This window comes from Aspergillus puulaauensis, chromosome 3, assembly GCF_016861865.1.
Source record: "Aspergillus puulaauensis MK2 DNA, chromosome 3, nearly complete sequence".
NCBI lineage: Eukaryota > Fungi > Ascomycota > Eurotiomycetes > Eurotiales > Aspergillaceae > Aspergillus > Aspergillus puulaauensis.
The window spans coordinates 2,473,486-2,488,891 of NC_054859.1; the positions used below are offsets into that span (position 1 = coordinate 2,473,486).

The following is a 15,406-nucleotide window of genomic DNA, read 5'->3' on the forward strand; positions in this document are numbered from 1 at the left end:
TAATTAGATGCAGTGACAATCATATGTCAGCCTTTTGAAGGACGATGCCGGGGAAAGATCCTCCGGTGGAGAAAGGAGCAAGAGACGCCCACGCTGGGCTGTATGCCCAGACGGGACGATTGACCGTTGCTTATCGCGAAAACCACGTGACCTAAAGAAGGCAGGGCGCTAAGCCGCCAACACAGCGACGAGCTCCTCATGAAACGTTGGGCTGGACCTCAATAGGCGTCTCAAGTTTCCCGAGCGGCCCTATCCTAATTTCTTGTAGGGTGGCTGATTGATAATTATCCAGGCGCCCGAAATCCGATGGGCTGTCATAGTTTTCTCCAACGTTGGACGTTGCGTGGTAGGTACGTCTGTTGCCCTTGTGTATGCGCAGCCCCCCTCTGCAACCCGACGTCGTTCTTTCGGCGCTTACACCCTCGGATTCTGACTTGACTTAAGAAACCACTAGGCTTGTTCGCTCATATCCTGGCTAAGGTTCCTGCCAGCGATCCGATCGCGCCGACCGCAACTGAAGCGGAATTCTTTTTCTCTCCAGCCTGCCACCTCGAGTCCGGAACTGAATTAGGCTCCATGAGCTGGCCCATTGCAATACTGCGTCTTCGCTAAACCGCTCGTTTGGGATATAAGCGTCGTTTAGGCAAGGAGGGGCTTAGCCTATACTTTGATGCATTCGCAGAGTTGTCTATACGGAACGTTTTTTTCGATCGCAATCCCAACGATATTGGAGGAATTGCGAATGCTTTCTGGGCAATGAGCACCTTCAGCGGGACATATGAAACGGGCCTTTCTTTACCTCACTGTCTCCAGAATACAGGAGAAACTTGATCACGAACGGAGCCTGGATTCATCGACCTTTCGTTTATCGCCACTCGTACCCCTTCGGCATTGATGGTACCTGATATTTTGCAATATGGACGGCCAGAGACAGCAGCCTTATATGCCAGGACCGCCCCTTTCGGCGTCTCAGCCATCTCAGGCTCACATTATGCCGTTACCACCTCCGCCCCCTCGATACACTCCAGCACAGCCCCAGAATGTCGTGCCTCCGCCGCCGCCTGGACCACCTCCAGGGGCGGCATACGGTACTTCAAAGCTCACCAATCCTCAACTTCAATCACAAAATAATATGGGATGGCCGAGTTGGTCTGGGCGTGGAGTACACCAATATCTTCCACCACCTCCGCCACCTCCTATGACCCATGCGCACCAACCGTCGTTTACTCGCCAACCCACCATGCAAAATAACAGCGCTACATCTGCCACTTATGTCCCATCAGCTGGAACGTTTGGCCCCGGTGTGGGGATTCCACCGTTCGATGTGCCATCGTTCCCACCATATGATCCTCCTGGTACCATGATTTCGAGCGACAGATCACGACCTCCGCTCAAACAATCGTATGGACATGGCGTTCATAACATCTCTGCCTACACGGAAGGAACTATTCCATCTACCCCTTCGTCCCACAACCCTCCTTCTCAAGACTCCCCTCAACCGAACCCCCAATCCACGAGCCAAGGGAATGAATTGGGCAAATCCTCAAGTCACCGACATAATAACAGTAATACGACTGTAGGTGGTATGTCAGCCAGTGAAGCGGCAATGCAATGGCCATTGGATCGGGTGTTGATATGGCTTGCGAAGAATGGCTTCTCGAATGAGTGGCAAGAAACGTTCAAAACTCTAGAACTCGAAGGAGCCGAATTTCTCGAGTTGGGTCACGGGCAAAATGGTCGACCACCAAACCTCGGAAAATTGCACAATGTTGTTTATCCTCAACTCCAGAAAGAATGTGAATCTAGTGGCATAATCTGGGATCTGGGCCGTGAAAGGGATCAAGGAGTGCGCTTGCGGAGACTGATTCGTCATATTCATGGCGATGAAGATGGGCAAGGTAGTGCTCCGGATGAAGGTGCTGAGTTTTCGCCAAATTTCCCAATTACTACACAGGTGCCGGCCTCTCCTAGCATCCACTCAGCCACTATTTCCAGTAGCCCGAACCTCAAGGCGTCGAGAAACCCTTACACCAAGCAGCGCAACTTCACGACACCCGGCTCTATCAGTCAAGATAGTGCTTCAGCGGAAATTGCTATGACCGAGGGTAGCCCGATGATGCATAGGGCAGAATTATCTCGCCTGAACAACGTCGGGGCCGACCATCAGAGAAAAAGTCCCTCCATGTCTAGTGACAATGGCTTATTCGCAATTCCACCGCAACGGCCCCACGAAAATAGCCCTAAGAGTGGGAGCCCGGCTACACAGCATGCTGCGCTATATTCGTTAAATGCACCCTCCACGGGCGACGTAAGCTCGAAACATACGCGAGCTCCTAGTGGAGAGCGTCGGTACTACGAAACCTTCAAGCCCGATGGTTCACGTCCTTCGCCACAGGAGTATTCCAATCGTCAGATAGGTGGTCATAATAATCCTTCTTATCCAAAGGATCACCGCATGGGGATTTTTAACTTTTGGAGAAAACCGAAATCCAACGACCCCAATAATCCATCCCCGGATGATACGATACCTGGTTCTCCAATCTACTCTAAATATCACAATAATAGCAGCGATGTGTCCGTAAATGAACGTCCTGTATCTGCGTCTTTATCCGACTATGAGAAGTCGGCGATACGATCAAAACTGGCACATAAAGGGAGAAGGTTTATATTTGCAACATCAGACGGTGTGAATTACCGACTAATTGAGATCACTGATATTGACTCTGTTGAGATGCTCCGCGCTTGTATTTGCCAAAATCTCGGAATCACGGACTGGCCTGATGCGCAGATATTCCTGACCGAACCTGGTCAATTAGAGCATGACGAACCTTTGAACGACTCCTTCTTAGCTTACAGCCAACGTACAAAATCGGATGCATTTGGCTCCTTGAAGTTGTTCGTGAAAGGCTCTCACCTTCGTCCTGGACTGAATGCCTCGAACGGTCCGGGTCTTGGGGTTTCTATCCCGGAAAAACCTACCGCATCACCAACGTCCACCGTACCTCGAAAACCGCTGGATGGTGAAGCACTAAGCAGGATCTCACCACTTAAGCCCTTCTCCCAGCAGCAGCAGAATGCATTGGTCGGTAAACTGCCTCTCCGAGACAATCCACAATCGAACAATGGAGTCTCTCCAGTGGGGGAGGACACAGATGGGACACTTCAAGAAGATTATAAGTGGGAGCAGGAACGGAAGCAGAAGCATTACGGTGCCCCGCCCGCGCCTCTGCCCTTAGCGAGGCCAGACGCTTATAATAGCGAGACTGGGTATCGCCGTAAGGGGGTCATCAATTTCGACAAGCCGCGTATATCACCCTACGAAGACAAGAAGTCTGATAGTCTCACACCGTTCCGAAAACCGCCTTCCGCACCGCAGGAGTCAAATACACTCAGCAAGGTAAACTCGTTGAGGAAGAGGGATAATGAACGCCCGCGTGTCCAGCGAACCAACCAACCACCTGGCATTAAGGAGATGATGAAAGATATGGGAATGATGACCGGTGCCGTCGGGAACCCTCTACCGTCGCCCAATTCGGTGAACTCTAGTAATCCAGGTAAGACACTCATGTGATCTCTACATGCAATTGTTTTATCCTATTCGTTGCTTTCTTGTTGGGTTTAAGTTTAGCTAGCTAACGCACCTCGATAGATGGGTCCCACAGTGCCCCTGATTCAACAACTGATCAGGGTAACCAGAGTACGCCGCCACTTACAAACTCTAGTTCCTCACCTATCAATACACCGGCTTCCTCTGGATTATCCAGGTCAGTAAGTCAGAACAGGAAATCCGTCGGACCGGAATTCGACTTCGAAGAGACGGAAGTATCCTTCCAGCGCTCGCCCACTCAGGACGATGATTCCGATAATGATTCGGATGACGGTCTATTTGCGATCCCACTAACAAACGCTAAGACCCCTGTCAAAGACAAGGGAGTGGTACGTGGGCCTCGAGACGATCATCAATCACCACGAAAACCATCTCTTACCGTCAACACTGAAACCAAGCCTCGGGCAGGATTGTCCGTCAGTTTCAAATCCCCCAGTGCTACTCGCGAGACCTTCGCAAATCCCAGTGGTGATGCAAGCAGCTCATCCACGCCCTTCTATAATATTACTTCCTCTCCAGAGGAAGAGAAAGTGCCGTTCAGAAGGGATTCGTTCGCACGAGACGATGTTTGGGCCAGCCGTCCACCCGTCGAAGGTGTCATTGATAACCTAGACGACTTCTTCCCTTATATTGATCTAGATGCGCCCTACCTGGATGGGCAGGGGACATCACCGCCTTCCTCTCCTGCAAACAGAGCAGCAGCCGACAACGAAATCAACCGTAGAGACAAACACGAAGGCGCCTACTACGGGATACAACCTCCTCCCAATCCGGCTGACACTGTACTCGGCTCTGCTGAGCCAACGATGAAACCACAGGATCATGGATTTGTTGCGCGACGGAATATTAACCGATCTGGTGGCGGCGGCGGCGGCGGCGGCGGCGGTGGTCTCACCCGAATGAAATCCATTCGAGAGGTTGCGAAAGGCGCCAATCAAACAACCAGACAACGAAGTGTTGCGGCTTCTAGCGGGAACAGAAGAACTGGTGATGTACACCGTCGCAAGAGTACCAAAATGTTCGGAGCAAAGATCATGCAGATCAGCCCGAAGCCTGGCAGCCGACTCAGTCAGCTTGATCCAATTCCCCAGAATAGCGTGACGTCGAGTTCGAAACCACAGAGACAGCCTACTTTCCGCATCATTCGCGGTCAGCTCATTGGTAAAGGTACATATGGTAGGGTTTATCTAGGCATGAACGCCGACAATGGTGAGGTTTTGGCTGTCAAGCAAGTGGAAATCAACCCGAGAGTGGCTGGGCAAGATAAAGATCGGATCAAGGAGATGGTCTCTGCCTTGGACCAGGAAATTGATACGATGCAGCACCTTGAGCACCCTAACATCGTGCAGTATCTTGGATGTGAGCGCGGGGAGCTGTCAATTTCTATCTACCTTGAATATATTTCTGGTGGTTCTATCGGCAGTTGTCTCCGGAAGCATGGAAAATTTGAGGAGAGCGTGGTCAAGTCTCTTACACGCCAATGCTTGGAAGGGTTATCCTATCTTCACAATTCAGGAATCCTCCACCGCGATCTCAAGGCAGATAATATTCTGCTAGACCTCGACGGGTCGTGCAAGATTTCCGACTTTGGAATCTCCAAGAAGTCAAACAACATCTACGGAAACGACTCCTCGAATTCCATGCAAGGTTCAGTATTCTGGATGGCGCCTGAAGTCATCCAATCTCAGGGCCAAGGATACAGCGCAAAGGTTGATATCTGGTCCCTGGGCTGCGTGGTGCTCGAGATGTTCGCCGGTCGTCGACCGTGGAGCAAGGAGGAAGCCGTTGGCGCCATTTACAAACTCGGAAGCCTCAGCCAAGCGCCTCCAATCCCGGACGACGTGTCAATGAACGTTAGTCCAGCTGCGCTCGCTTTCATGTGGGACTGCTTCACTGTGTATGTGACCATCACCTCTTTTGGTTTCTGAGTGAATCTTTAACTAATCTAATTACCATTCAACAGAGATACATCCGAACGCCCGACAGCGCAAACCCTCCTGACCCACCCATTCTGCGAACCCGATCCGAAGTACAATTTCTTGGACACGGAGCTTTACGCGAAGATCCGTCACGTTCTTGCAAGCTAAAACTCTTGCCATCTGAACTGGAATTTTGAAGCGTGATACGTCATTTTTCCTTGCTTATAGCGGGCCTCATACCCAAATTCGTTTGTTTTGTGAGCAATGATATGAGTTGTTTTCTTATATAGGGAAAGTCTTAGCGGTTGCTTTTTTTCAAGGGTCGGCTTTTTTATTCCTATTCTTCTGTCAAATGGCACTGGCGGATGCTGTATCTTTAGGTAGTGGGATTTATTAAAATCTACATCTCTCCCTGAAACGCACCTACTTCTGTTGTTATATAAAAACAAGATACCAAGAATATATTTGACACGAGAAGGATATCATTAACCTGTATCACGTAAATGCTATGTACATGGGAGAGTCAAAGCCCGTGTTATCTACATATTCAAGAGAAAAGCTCTATCGAAACTGAGACCCCAAGCTACCAGTTCTACTCACACTCCGACTGGGAACTTGATCGTCATCCTGTGTTGCAACACCGACCCGGAAGACCCCCTCACACCAGTCCGCAAATGTCTCGACATCCCATACAGCATCTTCACGACCCTTGCCCTTCTTGCTGACTGGAACACCCTTGTTCTTCTCAGAGGAGGTGTATTTAATGAAGAATTCTTCGTATATTTGAATGACGCGATCCTGAACGGCACCAACAAGAGTTTCCTTCATACGGATATCATCGAGGTAGTCGTCAAGAACTTTGCGGAGGCGGGAGACCTCGTTTTCAATATTGTTGCACGTTGGGTAGATAAGTTCGCCGCGTTGGAGGTTTCGCTTGTCAACGAACTTCGACGGGAGAGATGCGGTCATTTTACTAGCAAAGCTGTTGATAAAGTCGTTGATTGCTGTTCTGAGCCGTCCGTCCAGTTCGACTTTGGCGTCGAGCATGTTTTCGACCACTCGAGGGAGGAGACCGTGCCCGACGAGTCTCATTAGATTGCGAGGGTTGAAGAGGCCGCCGCGCTCGCGGAGTTCCCAGAAGGTGCTTGTGACACCAGAGAAATCGAAAGATACTTCGGGGGCGACGTATTCGATATCGAAGGCGACGATTTGTTGCTTTAATATTAGCAAGTGGCTCATTAAGAATAGTTGTCCATCTGTTGGAGATTTGCTAGATATTGATGTGCTAGCGTGGTGAAGCGAGTCCGTCGTTTGATGGACGATTTGATGTGCAAGGTCATCAAAAACGGTGGACTAAATTGGAAGCAAGATTAGTATCCGGTATGGACTAAGATGTCTGAGAGTGTGGTTGTACATTTACAAGACGGTATATCCGGCTCAGAAGCCACACAGCTTTTCGGAGGGTCGGGTACCACGCGTCAGGTGCGTTTTGGGACTCATAATCCCATTTCAGATCTTGCTCGAGTGGCGTGTCCGTATTGTCTTCGGTTGACTTGGTTGGTTTTGGCGGGTTGAGGTACGCGTCCGTATGCGAGACCTTTCTTCCTGATATCTGTTTCTCAGATACGGATATCGAAAGCTGTTTGTTGCGGGCAGGATATTCGAGATCCTCCGGACGCGGCTTGAATCGTTCAATCTCATCACGAAGGAAAGCCTGCGCACGGAAGACGAGGCGGGTCTGCACATCCTCCAACGCTGGTTGAATTAGCGTTGAGAAATCAAGCTGATTCACATCCGTATACTCCGCCTCTTCCTCTTGGTCAAATAAATATCGAGTCTGGAGCAGAGTACAAAGCTGGCACAGCTTGACAATCTTATCTTCGTGAATGATTCTTGGTCTCAAATGGTCGTATAGGGGTTCACAAATGGTCTCTAGAAAATCATATAGACCTCCCTGACCATGGAACCATTCGCTCCACAAGTCGAATTCATCTAAGCAAACCCCTCGGACATAGCTGATACTTGCGCGAGCAAATGAAACCAACTCGCTCGAGCTGCTCGGAGCCTGTGCGATCTCACCCAGCCTCCTACGGACCAATGGTATAATCAGCTTTCCACGAGTAGCTGCATAGTTGGTATGAAGCTCATTAAGAAGACTTTGGTATTCAGCTTCTGTGCCTTGATCAGGGTCTAACGGCGGGACGGCTCTCTTCTGAATCTCCAGGCCAATTTGCTTCAATTCAGGTGCGCCAACCCGAAACTTGGCATAGAGAAGAGCGGATAGTGCAGTGTCGTTGAGCTGCTTGTCTGCGACCTTTTTCGAAACACTTGCATATACTTCACGAAGGGAAGAAACTAAATGGCCTCGGATGAGCGTCAGAGCGCGCGTTAGGAGAAGCCGGTATCTTGATCGGTAAACTTCTGCTTCCTTTTGCTCCGGCTGAAGGGAAAATTAGCAAAATGGTGGAAGACTTTGGGAGCAGTAATTCTCACGTGTGCCTCCATGTAGTCCAAGCATTCGTCTAGTTGCCTTAGCATGTCTGAGAAATCCTGCCCACGCACAGTATTTCCCGCACCCGGCGCGTTCAGCCTCCGAGAGGCAGGGTCGAGAAAATCGTAGAATTGAAGATTGTACTCAATATCCGTCACCAAATCCGTATCGCGCTTCTGAGCCGCGAGGAGCCCCTCGCATTGTTTCTGGAAGTTGGACGTTTGCGCATCGACCGTTTTGAAATTTTCGGAGAGACTCGACAAAAGATCAAGTGTGCATGATGTGTCTGAAAGCAGCGTGTCTAGATGGGATTTGGACGTCTGGAGTTCGTTAAGGCAAGCCCTACAGACAGTATCAGGTTAGTGCTTGTGACCAAGTGATGTGTGGGAGGGATGCCTACTGATACTCATCATAACTCGATTCGAGCAAACTGGATTCAACATCATTGTACCACTGAGCAAATTCAAGTTCATTATGGATCTCAGCAGACACGTCTAACTCGTCTGGGACAGTCTCGAGCTTCTCAATCTGGCTCGCCTTGAGGTCCAGAGGCATGCCCGATGGGGCGGTTTGCCGGCGGCTTCGCTGTCCTGTAGTTTGCGTAGGCATTGTGTCTGAGTGGTAGCTGAGCGTCCTTATGAAACGTGGCTCATGATCATCCCACTGGTCCCCGTCGTAAATTCATGTCGATCGCAGCGATTGATACTGTAGATAGTCTGTTATCTGTTGTCCTCCGCGTGGCCGCTTTCGAGCCCGCCGTTCTGCCGCCGCCTTCCGCCTTCCGTACTGACGCAAAGATTCGCGAGCTTAATGTTTGCCATGATCTCATCCTCCGAACAGCTCTGGAAATGTGCTTTTGATGGGCAGCTGAATCCATCATGTGGGTTAATCGAATGCGACAGCCTGCGGTAAATGCGTCCGCCATTTCGCGTCAACTCAGAGGGGCGGGTCTCAGGTCAACGGTCCCGCTCGGGCGACGACACTTTGCAAGCAATCAGCGAGAAACCGCAGATGGTCATCCCCAGTCCTCAAATTGGTTTAGGAACTCCCTCGCATTCGCTGCGGCAGGAACGGCAGCCTTCATTATCTATTCATATGCTACTAGTACAGGCGAGAGCGAATTCTTGAAAAACCTCCCAGACTCATCCAGGTCGATTGAGGATCTTTCCGCCCAATACGTACAAAGGAAACGCAGCCTGAAGAGTCCTGGACTATATATATGGGGTACGAATGAGTACAAGGTGGTGGATCCAGATGCCAAAGAGTCTGTCGTCAAGCATCCTCGGAGGCTGTCTTACTTCGACAACCACGTGTTGAGAGACCTGAAGCTTGGGGAAACGTCTGGGGCTGCTATCACCGAGACCGGTGATCTAGTACAATGGGGCAAAGGATATTCTGAGACTGATTTCAAACCCACAAAAACGCTAGCTGGGAAAAATCTAATTTCTTTGTCTATGTCCCATGATCGTATTGTCGCCCTATCTTCTGATGGCAAGGTCTACTCGCTGCCGATCTCAAGCCACGACCAGTCATCCGGCCGAAAATCTGACGAGAAATCATGGGTACCATTCTGGGCTGGCAAGGCTAGCCTGAGCTATCGTATAATTCAACCAAGCTTGAAGCTGGGAGAGAAAGTGACCACCATCAGCGGTGGTCAGGAACATGTCCTCCTCCTGACGAGTTCCGGACGAGTATTTTCTGCTGCTGCATCAACTGAGAATTTCCCAACCTTCGGGCAACTAGGAGTCGCGGGATTGACCTGGGCAACTAGGCCACAAGGGCCAGTGGATGCTCCTCATGAGGTTAAGACTCCAAACCGAGTGAAAGTCACACAAATTGCGACTGGTGACTACCACTCATTGCTGCTTACCAAGGAAGGTGACGTTTTGGCGTTTGGCGACAATTCTTTGGGGCAACTAGGAATGGGGTTTGACGCAGCAAAGCCTTTCCGTGACACGCCTACGCAGGTGCCTATCAGAGGCCTTTACCGCGATGGTGGCCACCTTCCCCAAGCGACTGGCGTTGCGGCTGGCGGTTCGAACAGTTTCTTCCTAGTGGATGTCCGACAGACCGGTCCAACTCAGGACCTGAATGGTGCAGGAAAAGTTACATGTGACATTTGGACCTGCGGCCGAGGAATCTGGGGTGCGCTTGGGAATGGCAAGTGGACTCACTTGCAGGATCGTCCCATCAAATTGAAGGCACTTAGTGGATTAGTTGAGTATGACGAGGCGACAAAGGGATTATTGCCCATCCGTTTGAACGATATCTCTATTGGCACGACCCATGTCTCCGCCATCCTAGGTAACCTGACACATTTGAATCGCGCCTCTACGCCCACCCTGGAGGGCCCCGACGATGCGGGTCTAGATGTGGTCTGGTGGGGTGGAAACGAGCACTTTCAGCTTGGAACCGGCAAGAGAAGCAACTTATCCAAACCAGCCCATATCAACGCACCACCAGAGACTACGCCAGATGGTGATAAGGAAGTCGCCAGGCTCCAAATCTTACCTCGCCATCGTGGAACGGTGGCCGGTCGCAATGTCAACATGCGACAGCGGGTTGAGTGCGGACGACATATCTCTGCGATCTATTCTGGGTTTTGAAAGTAAAAGTCTTTAATCTTCTCCTTGATGATGTATGATAGTTTGGATAATTTGCATAACTAATTTCATTCTTTACCATGGAAATATATATTCACTGGTAATTGGCAATGCAAACTAAGCAAACACAGAAATTCCGCGGAGGACGCTCGGACCACCGCTTATCGTAAAAAAAAAATTCCAGCGCAATCAGTGAAACATTTCCAAAGCTCTCACCACCTACCAAATTCCCACAGCCACCCATCATGCCGCGTGAAAACCAAAAACGCGGTCGCAGAGCGACCGATAAGGTGAAAAAGGAAGAAACCAAGCGAAAGCGTGACGAGGCGCCTGAAGATTCGACAGCGAAGCGATTAAAGCCTTCAGCGGACGAGGCCATCACCGTCGGCGCAGACTACATACCCCTCGATACCGAAGAGAGCAACCAGAATGAAAACCAGGATGAGGCGCCTGCGCAGGATGACATGCCGTTCTATGGTCTTCTTGATTCCGAGGAGCAGGAATACTTCAGCAGAGCGAATGAGATGTTGGAACTGAACCAGTTCCAGGATGCCGAGGAGCGAAGGCTGTTCGTGGACAGTGTGTTTCGGGAAGCTAGGGGGAAAGAATTGAAGATCGCCTGTAGTCAGTCGTGTTCGCGGCTTATGGAGAAGCTGATATCGGTGTCGGATGTTTCCCAGCTTCGGAGGCTGTTCAGCAAATTTATCGGCCACTTCTTGACGCTCGTGCAGCATCGATTCGCGAGTCATTGTTGCGAGAGGCTGTTTATTAGCGCCGCTCCCGGGGTGTCACAAAAGATCTCGAAATCGAAGCCCAGAAAGGATGACAATGATAGAGAGGAGGAGGACGACGAGCCCGAACCAGAGTTGTCGCTAGCGGAGATGTTTATGCAGGTTGTTGAGGAGTTACAGGGGAATTGGGGATACTTGTTGACGGAACGGTTCGCATCGCATACGATCAGAGTTCTGCTCCTCGTGCTTGCCGGAGAGCCCATCGATGTGTCTTCGAACGATTCGGTTGTGGCCAGTCGGAAGAAGGAAAGATTGGGAGTTGTCGGCGGGGAAACTCAAGAAGCCAACCCCGTGGCGGAGAAAACGAGTGTTCCAGAGTCGTTTGAGACAACGTTGAAAAAGGTCATGCAGGACATGGTCTCGGTACTTGACGACACCTATCTACGGGCGCTTGCAACTCATCCTGTTGGCAATCCAGTTCTGCAGGTGCTGGTCAAACTGGAGCTCTCTCACTTCGGAAAATCAAGCGCCAAGCAATCCAATTCAATCATAAAAAGGTTGATTCCAGATGAGAACTTCGAAGAGGACTCTGAGAGTGCAAGATTCATTCGAGGTCTGCTTTACGACCCTGTGGGTTCACGCCTCCTCGAGACGATGGTGCGGTGGATGCCAGGGAAATTGTTCAAGTCGCTCTACAAGAACTACCTCCGCGAGCAGATGAGCTCGCTTGCGCGCAACCAAACTGCCGGCTACGTCGTACTCCGAGTGCTCGAACGACTAGGGAAGGACGATTTACAGGCTGTCGTAGAGCAGATCGCGCCAAAAATCCCCGGCCTCATCGAACGATCGCGGACTATTGTGCCAAAGGTGCTGATTGAAAGGTGCCTAGCCCGAGGAGTTGATACCAAACCACTTGCGAAAGCGCTCGGTGATTCGTACGACTCTGATCCTACTCGCAGGATTGAGCAAATGCTTCGACTAGAAACCGCGACAGCCGATAATGGAAAGCCAGACTCAGCAGACAATGGACCCGTGTCTGATCTCAACCCGTCCACAAAGGCCGCTGAAAAGCTCCACGGCTCGTTGCTCGCCCAGACTATTCTCACAGCCCCTGGGGCATTGAGCGAACTAGTATTCTCGAGTCTCCTTGCATTATCACCTGAGGTTCTTCTAAGTATATGCAAAGATCCAACGGCCTCGCGAGTCGTCCAACAAGCCCTCACATCTCCCGCATCCACCCCTCAATTCCGTCGACAGTTCATTACTCGATTTACGGGTCACTTGAATGAGCTTGCACTTGACAGCAGTGGATCTCATGTGGTTGATGCGCTGTGGCCGGCAACCAAGGATATATACTTCGTCAAAGAGAGAATGGCGCAAGAGTTGGCAACAAATGAACTGGCCCTTCGGGACTCCTTCGTCGGGCGTGCCGTTTGGAGAAACTGGGCCATGGATCTCTATAAGCGCCGGCGGGGTGAGTGGGCAGCCAAAGCAAAGGGGAGGGACACGAGCAGCAACGACTCTGGGGAAAAGCCGAAGTCGCGCATTGAGATGGCGCGTGCCAGGTTTGCCAAACAGAACGAACCTTCAACCGGCGCGAATGCAGTGGCTGCAAAGCAATAGCTGTTGAGGCTTCATGTTAGCGGCTTTGGTGTTTAAAAGCATGTATGTTACGACCGAATGCATAAGATAATTAGCATAGATAGTATCGTCAGGTTACACAGATTCCCAGACGCAAGTCTCCGCTCCGTAGTCTCTTGTTCCGAGTTTCCTCGGTTGAGACAATCTCATCTCACCCGCCAACTTCCCGAGGTCGGTCCTCCTTAAAAGTCTATGGCGATATTCTTAATGCGCTGCCAGCCCGAAGCTGGATAAATGGCACAGACTATAGGATACCTGTCAACGCTTCGGTTCATGATGTCACAGCTCCAGTTGGTGTCGCCATTTCCACCGGGTCCGCAACTGGCGCGGCCCCGTCTCGAAGACTCCCCACGTTGGTTAAGAGGGGCAGTTTTACATTTATTCTTTTGATTTATTCTTTTATAATCAGGTTGTCTGCGCTCTACTGTCAATTGTTTGTCATCGCGTGGTTTTTATACTATATTCTTCCAAGTCATGGCTACGACTTCACCCACAAGTCGCGCAGATGAAGTACAAAATGTGAGTCATAAAAGCGGATTTACGTTGCGGCCGCAGCAACAATTGACAATTTTTGTACCTGGAAACTTGATGTGGGATTGTTGAAAACATCATACTGACAGAAGTCCGTTCGATTAGCTTCTTAGCGCAGTCCAAGATCTTTTAATTCCCTTTATCCGTGCAGCCGACGATGACGACCTTGGCCCGAAAACGCAGAAAAACGGAGTCAGTACGAGTAGCGGAACTAACGGACATCACACAATAGTTGGGTCATCGTTGGTAGACTACAAGAAGCCTGAAGAGCTACAAAATATCCTGCAATTGAGGCTCCCGCAGCAAGGTACCGGACAAGACGGCCTGATCGATATCCTCCGCAACATTCTCCGCTACTCGGTCAATACCTGGCACCAAGGGTTCCTAGACAAGCTCTATGCTTCAACAAATGCTCCTGGTGTGGCCTCCGAGCTCATTCTCGCGGCGTTGAACACAAACGTTCACGTCTATCAAGTCTCGCCTGCCCTATCTGTCATTGAGAAGTATACTGGACAGCAGCTGGCTGCGCTCTTTGGGTTTACTGGACCGCGCGCTGGTGGGATCTCAGTGCAAGGTGGTTCGGCATCGAACACAACGTCCATCGTCATCGCGCGCAATAATCTATACCCCAGTACGAAAAGCGACGGCAATGGCGATTATAAATTTGTCCTTTTCACTAGTGCCCACGGGCATTATAGCATCGAGAAGGCGGCCCAGATGTTAGGACTGGGCAGCAATGCGGTCTGGTCAGTTCCAATCGACAAGGAAGGACGAATGATCGCCTCTGAGTTGGAGAAGTTGGTGCAGAAGGCATGGAGCGAGAACCGCACACCGTTTTACGTCAACGCAACCGCTGGTACAACAGTCATGGGCTCCTTCGACCCCTTCGAGGACATTGCAGCAATTTGCAAGAAATACAACCTGTGGCTGCATATAGACGGCTCCTGGGGCGGCTCGTTCGCCTTCTCCCAACGTCAACGACACAAGCTCGCTGGTGCAGAGAAAGCAAACAGCATTGCCATCAACCCACACAAGATGCTTGGGGTACCAGTAACCTGTTCCTTCCTACTTGCCGCCGACTTGCGACAGTTCCACCGCGCCAATACCCTTCCTGCAGGGTATCTCTTCCACAACGGGGAGGAAGATAATGAGGATGCAGACACGGCCGCAAACGGTATAGAAGGCCCATCCGAGCTAGACTCCGAGTCGCCAGAAATCTGGGACCTTGCAGACCTCACCCTCCAATGCGGTCGACGAGCAGACTCCCTGAAGCTCTTTCTCAGCTGGACATACTACGGCACATCCGGGTACGAGCGCCAAATAGACACAGCCTGCGAAATAGCTGCATACCTCGCGACCTTGATCCAAGACAACCCGAACTTCATACTTCTTAGCCAGAACCCCCCTCCATGTCTCCAGGTTTGCTTCTACTACGCTCCTGGTGGAAATCTATTACACCCGCGAGTAGCAAGTGTCGTATCCGATGAAAACAAGCGGGCGAAGGCGAACAGCAAGGTTACCGAGCAGATCACACATGCAATTGTTGGGCGGGGATTTATGGTTGATTATGCGCCTCCTAGCGGGGATGAAAATGCGGTTGGGGATGGGAAATTCTTCCGGTGTGTTGTTAATGTCCAGACGGCGAGGGAGACGATTGAAGGGCTGGTGAAGGCCATTGAAGATGTTGCTCCGGGAATTGTGGATGGACTCAAGGCGGAGGAAGCATTACTGCCGAAGAGGAGGCCTGGGGAGCGAGGGCATGGACCTGTTGTTCATCGTGTATAAACAGTGGTTTGAGCCCTAGTAACATATATATTCGGACATAGATTAAATGGTTGGTAAATTGGATAGGAAACCCAGGACATAAATATCAGTGACAAAAG

At 50.7% G+C, this 15,406-nt stretch overlaps 5 protein-coding genes across 5 annotated transcripts; 4 read left to right on the top strand and 1 right to left on the bottom strand.

The window, feature by feature from the left end:
• Positions 1–916: 916 nt before the first annotated feature.
• On the top strand, positions 917–5,694 carry bck1 (putative MAP kinase kinase kinase (Bck1); the record flags this gene model as incomplete). Its single annotated transcript, XM_041702131.1, has 3 exons — positions 917–3,554; positions 3,650–5,504; positions 5,571–5,694. 3 exons carry the CDS (start codon positions 917–919, stop codon positions 5,692–5,694), a joined length of 4,617 nt encoding a protein of 1,538 aa, XP_041554947.1.
• A 393-nt stretch (positions 5,695–6,087) lies between these two features.
• COG3 (Golgi transport complex subunit COG3) lies at positions 6,088–8,626 on the bottom strand (the record flags this gene model as incomplete). The annotated part of the gene is made up of 4 exons (XM_041702132.1): positions 6,088–6,879; positions 6,941–7,966; positions 8,020–8,359; positions 8,418–8,626. 4 exons carry the CDS (start codon positions 8,624–8,626, stop codon positions 6,088–6,090), a joined length of 2,367 nt encoding a protein of 788 aa, XP_041554948.1.
• A 269-nt stretch (positions 8,627–8,895) lies between these two features.
• APUU_30980S (RCC1 domain-containing protein) lies at positions 8,896–10,623 on the top strand (the record flags this gene model as incomplete). Its single annotated transcript, XM_041702133.1, has 1 exon — positions 8,896–10,623. The coding sequence occupies one exon, from the start codon at positions 8,896–8,898 to the stop codon at positions 10,621–10,623; it is 1,728 nt and encodes a 575-aa protein (XP_041554949.1).
• A 242-nt stretch (positions 10,624–10,865) lies between these two features.
• nop9 (RNA-binding RNA processing protein NOP9) lies at positions 10,866–12,974 on the top strand (the record flags this gene model as incomplete). Its single annotated transcript, XM_041702134.1, has 1 exon — positions 10,866–12,974. One exon carries the CDS (start codon positions 10,866–10,868, stop codon positions 12,972–12,974), a length of 2,109 nt encoding a protein of 702 aa, XP_041554950.1.
• Positions 12,975–13,466: 492 nt separating this feature from the next.
• Positions 13,467–15,308, top strand: APUU_30982S (pyridoxal phosphate-dependent decarboxylase family protein; the record flags this gene model as incomplete). The annotated part of the gene is made up of 2 exons (XM_041702135.1): positions 13,467–13,511; positions 13,629–15,308. The coding sequence occupies 2 exons, from the start codon at positions 13,467–13,469 to the stop codon at positions 15,306–15,308; spliced, it is 1,725 nt and encodes a 574-aa protein (XP_041554951.1).
• Between the last annotated feature and the right edge of the window lie 98 nt (positions 15,309–15,406).